Source organism: Aulonocara stuartgranti, assembly GCF_965226115.1.
Source record: "Aulonocara stuartgranti genome assembly, chromosome: 4".
NCBI classification, from domain to species: Eukaryota; Metazoa; Chordata; class Actinopteri; order Cichliformes; family Cichlidae; genus Aulonocara; species Aulonocara stuartgranti.
Window position 1 is genome coordinate 27,473,978 of NC_138942.1, and position 9,493 is coordinate 27,483,470.

At 45.8% G+C, this 9,493-nt stretch overlaps 1 protein-coding gene across 1 annotated transcript; it reads left to right on the top strand.

Moving 5' to 3' along the window:
* The first annotated feature begins 4,627 nt into the window (after positions 1–4,627).
* mcm5 (minichromosome maintenance complex component 5) lies at positions 4,628–9,474 on the top strand. The gene is made up of 16 exons (XM_082530191.1): positions 4,628–4,979; positions 5,711–5,837; positions 5,926–6,054; positions 6,148–6,320; positions 6,403–6,558; positions 6,642–6,811; positions 6,900–7,071; positions 7,162–7,273; positions 7,364–7,507; positions 7,627–7,692; positions 7,775–7,951; positions 8,039–8,151; positions 8,251–8,379; positions 8,490–8,632; positions 8,793–8,920; positions 9,130–9,474. Exons 1-16 carry the CDS (start codon positions 4,807–4,809, stop codon positions 9,229–9,231), a joined length of 2,214 nt encoding a protein of 737 aa, XP_082386317.1. The 5' UTR covers positions 4,628–4,806; the 3' UTR covers positions 9,232–9,474.
* Positions 9,475–9,493: the final 19 nt, after the last annotated feature.

Consider the following 9,493-nt stretch of genomic DNA (forward strand, 5'->3'; position numbering starts at 1 on the left):
AACTGTTGGGAAGACAGCGTTGGAGAAACGTGAACATTTTATTTGTACTGTATAATCTGCAGATTCTGACAGAAATCTGCAACTATCCTTTGAAGCACCGCTCCTCTCTAAAACAGCAATAAGGATAATTATTAGGCCATATGTAAATAGCACAATAACTTTATAACTTAAAACAAAATTGGGAAATGTAAAGTCCGAAACAAGTCTTTATATTAAAGCCATCAGTCAAACAATACTGTTTGGTTTGGGTCTAAACAGAGCGCGTTGTGTGTGACGTCTGATTTTGCGCTGTTACGGCCCTAGCAGGGCCTCCTCCTGAAGGTGCCTGTGTGGGCGTGTCCCACCACCTCTTCTGCCTGAGCTGCCACCTTTCCCTGTAACACAGCTGACTCACATCAGTAATTAAAAGTATTTAAGCCCAGGGAAAGGTGAGCTCTGGGCCCGAGTGCCATTTTGTGTGGTGTTTCCAGCTAGTGAGCTGTGTGTTGTGGTTTCCAGCTAGTGAGCTGTGCTTTCCTTTTGACTTTTTGCTTTATTTGACCAACGCCTGAGTTTTGTTTGTGTTTTATGGTGATAACGGCTTGTCCGTCTCTTTTAGTTGACTTACTTCAATAAAACTGTTTTATTTAAACTGTTTCGCCTCCTTGACTCCTTTTTCTGACCCGGTCACTTTTGTTACTTCCCCCTCACCGCCTAGACCCCCCCCCCCCAGGGGAACGTAACAGCGCATGCGGACCGCTTTGAGCGTTTTCACCTGCAGTGTGAAAGTAGCCGCAGGCAGGCCACACCGCATACATGATGGTAGATCACAACATGGACACAGAGAAACACAGGGCTTAAATACACAGAGGAGCAATCAGGGAATGGGAAACAGGACGGAAACACAGCTGGGGCAAATCAGGCCTAACGAGACAGGGGAAGCAAAACCAGACACATTAACATAAGACATGGACCTTCAAAGTAAAACAGGAAACATAACACAGAAATGCAGACTTGACACAGGGATACAGCAGACAGGGGAGACAGCAACTATGGATCACAGACAGAAAACCAGAACACTAAAACTCTAACAAAACCCACACAAATAACCTAAACTAAGAATAATCCTATGACCTATAAGGCAAAGCTAGAATATAATGAAATAAACAAAATCAAAGAACCAAAAACACAAAACACTGGGTCGACGACCCTGGCAGCCTAACACTTGTACCCAGAATGGTGCACACAGGCTACAGAACTAACACACTGTTTTCATCATTAACACACTACCACTCAAAATTTAAAACACATGTTGCAACCTCTTCTTCTGCTTTTTGCTAGACTGAATACAGCTTCATCCATGAAGATGTATTCATGAGGCCTAACCATTGAGTCAAGCTCAAAGATTCTCTTTACACAACAAACTAATTTTAGTTCTGTAAATGAAATAGTATAATGTATACATGTGCTATGTATACAAGTATACTTATGGTATTTTGGTATTTTGTTTAGAATTGAAGGAAGGCCACATGAGGGTGCTCACACCAGGAGACACTTATTGTGGATATGGTCCATCAGAATAATGCAATTTGACTGCGTGAAATGCAGCAAGAGAATGTAAAAGACAACATACATGTTGAATCTAGCAAAAAGGAGAAGAAAAGGTCGCAATGTCGTAGGTCAACGTGCCATTATTGAACTGCCTGGCCAGCGTGGTGGAACTGTAACTACGGTATCTGTGCTGCCATCAGCAGCTATGGGGTTCTCCACAGTCATGTTACTGTTGGGCTGTACAACAATGAACTTATAGTAACATTCCCAGATGGTCTACGGGATGCTTTGCTTGATTAGAGAGATCGCGAGCAGGCAGAGCATCCCATATCATTTGGGCCAATGTGAGCTTTCACCGAAGTCCAAGAATATGCAATTGGTTTCACAATGAACAGCATTTTATCAATGTGTTTCTTCCACCGCAATCTCCCTTTTTGAACCCTATTGAGGAGTTTTTCTCAGCATGGAGATTGAAAGTATAAGACCGAAACCCTTACAGGAAAATCTACTTCAAGCATTGAATGGAGCTTGTGGTGAGATAGCAGTGGAATCTTGCCAGAGCTGGATTCGGCATGCTAAACGATTCTTTCCTCGCTGCCTTGCAAGAGAGCCCATAGCATGTAATGTGGATGAAGTCCTGTGGCCTGACCCAGCACAGAGGCGTGATGCTGAGTCTTTAATTAGTAGGGCACTACTGCTGAAAAGCAGTTAAACAGCATCTTCAATGTTATTAGAAAAGAGCTGTTATCCAGTAGTTTAAGATTAAAAAAAAATTGCTTTATTTATTAATTTTAGGGTTTGTTTCATTTTTTGCGCTACATCAAAATAGCATTGTCCTTTTTGTTATTTGTGTTTTGTAATCTTTATAAAAGCCTAGAAAAAACACCTTTTAATCTTTTGTATATGGCGAGATGCTGTGGGCACCTAAGTCTTTGATAGTGTAGAATTTTCAAGTCAATACCATGGTTGCATCTACTGAAAATCTCAGTGACCTTGACTTCAAGGTCAGAGGTCAACCTTTCTGAAAATCAGAGGAGTTTTACATTTATAATACAGGTATGTCTACTAGGAGGCTGAAGGGTAGCACTATATATTTATAAACAATCAAAAACAACAATTATTACACAATTTATTTCCAATTTGTATGGAATTTATTTCTGTAAACGTGGTGTTTTAGGTCTGATTGAAGGACTGATGTGATGGTAAGGTGTCCGCTGCTGCACTTTGAAGATTGGTAGGCTTTTTTTTTTTAATTTTCACAAGAATTGCTACTTCCCCTAGAGTTTTAGCCACTCCAACAATCAGAAGATTTCCCTATGAGCAAGCATTTAGCGACAGTGGGAAGGAAAAACTCCCTTTAAAAAGGAAGAAACCTTCAACAGAGCCAGGCTCAGGAAGGGACAGCCCTCTGCCACGACTGGTTGGGGTGGGGGGAGTGAAAATTAAAAAAAAAAAAGCCAAAGTGATCATTATTGCAGCAGCTTAATTAATTTTTGCAGTATAATTTGCTGTTAATGTCATTTTCCAACCCCAGTTTGTGTTTTTATCACTTTTGTCCAGGGTGGAAGATGCCATGCTGGAGACTGATTCAGTATGGTCTTTCAATGTTGGTACATGGGAACCTTTTAGAGAGGCCAGGGCTGAAAAAGGGATGCCAGAGAACCTGAGAGGGTGTTATCCGCTGGTGTGCATCCAAGGCCAACATCTGTTTAATTAGGCTGACAAATAAGCGTTGGCCAGCTTCTGGTCCTCGTCTAAACATCATTAGCTGTTCGAGGTCATCCAGACGTGTAAGTATTATGTATCTTGTCTCCAGGGATTCATGTCCTGTCCCTGGAACAGAGCCTTTAAATTGTTCTTCCGTCTTAAATGTCCAGCGCTGTTGTTTGTATTTGTCTCCAATGAAATAGTTTTCAGTGTACACGCCAGAGACTAGCACATGATCTGGTGGCTGACCCTGAGTCTCTATGATGAATTTCAGATAATCATAGTCATTCTCCGAAGGGTAGAGTGGCACCCCTGTAGCAAGCTCCACAGCCACCAGCCCCAGAGACCACATGTCACTTGCTTCGTTATAAGGAAGGCCAAGCATAACCTCCGGTGCACAATAACCAACCATTCCCACACAGTCACCAGGCATCACTGCAGACGCAGGACATGCGAGGCCAAAGTCTATAAGTTTGACTTTGATGGGAGACTCATGGCGGTTTACAACCATGATGGTTGTTACACAATCATACCAAAACTCTGTCCTAATAGTTTCCACTTTCTCTTTTGTATCAGACATACTGAGACAATATTCGGGATAAATAACCATGAAAACAATTTATTTATTAAGTTTAGAGGTTTACACATCACATCATTATAATCATTGAGCCTATCTGACTTTAATCGTCCACTTGATGGCGCAGTAGAGCCAATGAATCGTCACAGTGCTTCGAACCATGAGTCGACCAGTTGGATGGAAAGCTTCAGTTCATCACAAGGCTTCATCTCACCATCACTAATGAAAGCTCTTATAATTTGGCTGCTATTAGAGACCATTGATTTAGGCTCTCTTTGGTTACTACGTGGATCTTTTTTTCAGACAAATTAATGAAAAAAAAATATAATAAATGGAAAAACAGAGTACAAATGTGGACAGTTAACTGGATATTACAGCGCGATTTCTGCTGCCCCGCCCTCTCGCTCAGTCGCTTAATGCCTGAGCTCGGATCATACCAATATCAGGGGGGATTCACGCACAGTCGTAAATTCCCACAGTGTGCACTACGTGCTTCGAATATTGTGTTTACTTTTTGTTTTATACAGTTGTCAGCCAGGCATCTAACTATGAAAAAATTACACTCCAAAAGACCCCGGGCTTCTGACAAAACAACCCGGGCTTAAGCCCAGTAAGCCACCCCCACGCTCCGCCCCTGCTCCCCACGCTTCCCTCTACCCTCCTCCTGCTGTCTTTTTCGCGCCATCAGTGCTCACAAGCTCCACCTTTACTTTGACAACCCACCTCCGAGGAGCCACGCCGACCAATAGCTATGCACGGCCTTTCCTATCAGCCAATCAGAGTGCCGGAGATGACGCCAAGCAGAGGCGGCTCGCGGGAAAGTGAAGGGAAGGAGTTCAGTTTTTCCCGCGAAAGAGACGCCGCAAGGAGGCTTTGTGTGCGGCACCTTACATCCTGCTTAGTTCTTACTAAGAAGAAAAAGTTGTTTTTGTCTGGGTTTGCTTCCTTACACTCCGCTTTCTTCGTGTCTTTTGCGACCTGGTTCATTCAGCATGTCTGGCTTTGACGACCCAGGAGTGTACTACAGTGACAGCTTCGGAGGTGGAGAGGGCCCCGGCGGGGACGAAGGTGGACAGAAGCGGATCCAGATCAAGAAGCGGTTCCGTGAGTTCTTGCGACAATTCAGAGTGGGGACCGACCGCACCGGCTTCACCTATAAATACAGGTACGGTAACAGCGATCGCACCGTGCTGTTGTTTGTTACACAGCCGCACCCTGAGTGTTCAGGATCTGATCTCAATATGGGTAATATAGCTAATAAGAACTGTCTTTGTTACAAAGTTACTGTTGAGATTATTTTTTTTAAAGTGCTCATTAGTCTGGCAGGAGGCCTAAATACAGGGGCTGCTGAATTTGTGGAAAATGTAGACTCTAGCACAGAGGTGTTAAACATAAGGCCCGAGGGCCAAAATCGGCCCGACGAAGACTCCAGTGTAGCCCAAGGAAAGGCTTTGGAAAATGTGAAGGAGTGTGTAAATGTTGGACTTTTAACTATATTTTTTTTATCAGTTTTACAGCTTTTCTTGTGAATAAAGACCTCCCCCATGGTCATCCATTCTATACCAAAGTAATAGCTAAACAGTTAAATGACTAAATTGAACTTTTCTGTCTACTATCTGGTTTTGTTTTACAGTGGATCAATGATAAAAAAAGGGGAAAAAGGAAACTGCTCTGGCCAACTTAAGATTAAAGTAGGATGTATGTGGCTGATGAGTTTGACATCCCTGCTCTAGCACGTCTTGAGCTTCATAACATGTAGAGACCAACAGTAGTTATATTTGTGATCCTTTTGTGAAGCATCTGAATCATTTGCCATTAAAGCTCTAAATGTGCCAATTTTGGGCTCATCCAGCCTATGAATTTGCATTATTTTCACTTGTACCTAAATTCAACTAGAGATGAGCTGAAGCGACACTACACCTTGGGAGAGTACTGGCTGGAGGTGGAGATGGAGGACCTCGCCAGCTTCGATGAGGATCTGTCAGACTGTCTTTACAAGCTGCCGACTGAGAACCTGCCTCTGGTGAGCATGTCACACCGCACAAACTCCGTCCCGGTGGGCGATCCATCTGTCCGACGCATTTGTCTGAAGGTCTGCTTTTAATTTACAGCTGGAGGAAGCCGCAAAGGAGGTGGCCGATGAGGTGACCCGTCCCCGGCCTGTCGGGGAAGAGGCTGTGCAGGACATCCAGGTCACGTTGAAGAGCGACGCTCATCACGCATCCATCCGCAGCCTCAAGGTACTCTCAGGCCTCTTTGTGTGTCATACTGTAGGAGTTACTGACAGGTTGATCACACTTTTTCTTGTTTTTTTCTTTTTCTGTCCACTGCAGTCTGAGCAGGTGTCTCGTCTGGTGAAGGTGCACGGCATCATCATCTCTGCCACGGCGGTCAAAGCCAAGGCCACCAAGGTGTGTCTGCAGTGTCGCGGCTGCCGCGCCGTCATCCCCAACATCCCCCTGCCTCCAGGGCTGCAGGGTTATGCCCTGCCGCGCAAGTGCAACTCGTGAGTATTATGATGGGGTAACGTCCCTCCGCTCGAGTTCCTCACCCAGAATCACCTTTAACGAGGCTCCCTCTTTTCTCAGTGAGAGTGCTGGCAGGGTAAAGTGTCCTGTGGACCCTTACTTCATCATCCCAGACCGCTGCGTTTGCGTCGACTTCCAGACACTTCGCCTGCAGGAGTCCCCGGATGCTGTACCGCACGGAGAGATGCCCCGTCACCTGCAGCTCTACTGCGACAGGTAAGCACCTGTGTGACTGACACTGAGCTTTTTCTGCTGCTGTGCTGCTTTTACACTCGTGCTTTTTCCCACCTGTCTCTCAGGTATCTGTGTGACCGCGTGGTCCCAGGAAACAGGGTGACCATCATGGGTATTTACTCCATCAAAAAGATGGCTGCACCAAAAGCCAAAGGCAAAGAGAGAGGGGTTGGCGTGGGTATTCGTGCGTCCTATCTGCGAGTGGTCGGTATCCAGGTGGACACAGAAGGCGCAGGTGAAGAGGTTTTGCATTAAGACGTGGGTGTGATGCGTTTCAGGCGAGCAGAGCTGGCTTTAAGTGTGGATATTTTTTCCTTTTTTAGGCCGTGGTGCCACTGGATCCGTCTCCCCACAGGAAGAGGAGGAACTGAGGGCACTGGCTGCTTCTCCTAACGTCTACAACTCTCTGTCACAGTCTATAGCGCCATCCATCTATGGCAGCGATGATGTGAAAAAGGCCATTACCTGTCTGCTGTTTGGAGGTTCAAGAAAGAGGTGAGCTTTAAGCGCAATACATAGATACCCACCTTTATTGTAAAAGTCCCTGACTTACCCAGCAGTGCTTTCGTTTTCTGTCCTCTGCAGGCTGCCTGATGGTCTCACTCGTAGAGGTGACATCAACCTGCTGATGCTGGGTGATCCCGGCACAGCCAAGTCTCAGCTGCTGAAGTTTGTTGAGAGATGCTCGCCCATCGGGGTAAGTAATCCTGAATGGATTGTCGTCACTATGACAAATCCGGTGTAAACCCCTCACACTGATCCTGAACCTCGACTCTGTCCCCTGTAGGTCTACACCTCCGGTAAGGGCAGCAGCGCGGCCGGTCTGACTGCCTCCGTGCTCAGGGACCCCAGCACCCGAGGATTCATCATGGAGGGGGGAGCCATGGTGCTGGCCGACGGCGGGGTCGTGTGCATCGACGAGTTTGACAAGGTAAAAACAAAGCAGCACAAGTTGCTAAGTTGCAAACAAGAATTCAAACTTGGCACAAAATAAACTATCAGTTGATCTCCGGCCTCATTATTAAAGATAACACTGTGTTTGTTGTCCAGATGAGAGAGGATGACAGAGTGGCGATCCACGAGGCCATGGAGCAGCAGACCATCTCCATCGCTAAGGTATCGCCTCTTTGTGCATTTAAGGAAAGTAAAATGCAGTCGCTGTGTTGAAGGCAAGCTAACACGTGGGCTCTCCTCCCAGGCTGGCATCACCACCACCCTGAACTCTCGCTGCTCTGTGCTGGCAGCAGCCAACTCCGTGTACGGCCGCTGGGACGACACAAAGGGCGAAGACAACATCGACTTCATGCCCACCATCCTGTCCCGTTTCGATATGATCTTCATCATCAAGGACCAGCACGACCAGCAGAGAGACATGGTAAGGAGGCCGAAGGTCTGCGGCGTTAAACCCTCGTGTGGTTGGAGCTGTTACAGAGTGTAACTGTTTGAACGCGTCTGTTTACAGACGCTGGCTCGCCACGTGATGAACGTCCACCTCAGCGCGCAGACGCAGACCGAGGGTGTCGAGGGCGAGATCCCGCTGACCACATTTAAGAAATACATCGCTTATGCAAGAACGTAAGTGTCCTGGAGTTCATATATTAGTTTGATCGCACACACTGTCATGTACTTAGTTTAAAAAATAAATAATAATAATAATAATTTGCCCATTTACAGTAAGTGTGGTCCTCGGCTGTCTGCTGCAGCTGCTGAGAAGCTAAAAAACAGATACGTGGTGATGAGGAGCGGAGCACGAGAGCACGAGAGGGAGAGCGACAAAAGAGCCTCCATCCCCATCACAGTCAGGTAGATTTTTATTTATTTTAATAAATGATCATGTAAATGCGTCTTTTTACCCCAACTTAAGTACTTGGATCTTCTCGCTTCATCGTCTGTCTGATGTTTCGGGTTTTCAGGCAGCTGGAGGCCGTCGTGCGCATCGCAGAGTCGCTGGCTAAGATGAAGCTGCAGGCGGTGGCTGGAGAAGAGGAGGTGGATGAGGCCCTGAGGCTCTTCCAGGTTTCCACGCTGGACGCTGCACTGTCTGGCAGCCTTTCAGGTGGGCGTTGGTCATGTTTTTGGGTCTAGTGGATAGATCTACCTCATTAAACTGAACCATATTAGCTATTCCATTAAAGAATCTTTTGTTTATGTTTTTAATTTGCTGGAAGCCAAGTGTTAAGCCTCAGCTAAGCATGCCAACCACATTTTGTGTCCAGGAGCGGAAGGCTTCACTTCTCAGGAGGACCAGGAAATGATCTCTCGCATCGAGAAGCAGCTGAAGAGACGCTTCGCCATCGGCTCGCAAGTGTCAGAGCACAGCATCATACAGGACTTCACCAAACAGGTGAGAATATCAACCTGGGGACACAACAGTGATTTGACTCTGTGCCCAGCTTGTGTTTCGTGTTCCATTGGGATGATTACAGGAATAGTGTTCAGTTCTCTTTTGTCAGGCATGTAAAAACAGACCTCAGAAACATTTTTTACATGCCTGACAAAAGAATCAGTTTTGGTCTGGGTCCTGTTAGTGACCTCTTTCTGTCCTTCCTGCAGAAATATCCAGAGCACGCCATCTACAAAGTCCTCCACCTGATGTTAAGGAGGGGGGAGCTTCAGCACCGCATGCAGAGAAAAGTGCTCTACAGAGTCAAGTAGAGAAAAGTGCTCTATGAGATAACCATATTGTTGTTGTTGTAAATAGTTTTCATTTGTGGTGTTATGTTTGCCAGAATAGTGTCTCATCTCAGCTGTAGCTCTGTACAGCAGGATGCATGCCAACAGGGTGGATGAAGAGTCACTGCTAAGATGGTCCTAGTGCTTTGTATCAAGCTAAAGATGTTACTTAATGTCTGCATACCGTGTTTAAAAAAATAAATAACAATAAAGTATTGAAATTCACATTAAAATGTTGAGAGTA

Bases quoted from the DNA above. Each gene is read 5' to 3' on its own strand.
- mcm5 (XM_082530191.1), top strand. From the start codon at position 4,807: ATGTCTGGCTTTGACGACCCAGGAGTGTACTACAGTGACAGCTTCGGA. The intron at 6,559-6,641 runs GTAAGCACCTGT...CCTGTCTCTCAG, and splicing joins CTGCAGCTCTACTGCGACAG to GTATCTGTGTGACCGCGTGG. The intron at 7,693-7,774 runs GTATCGCCTCTT...CTCTCCTCCCAG, and splicing joins AGACCATCTCCATCGCTAAG to GCTGGCATCACCACCACCCT.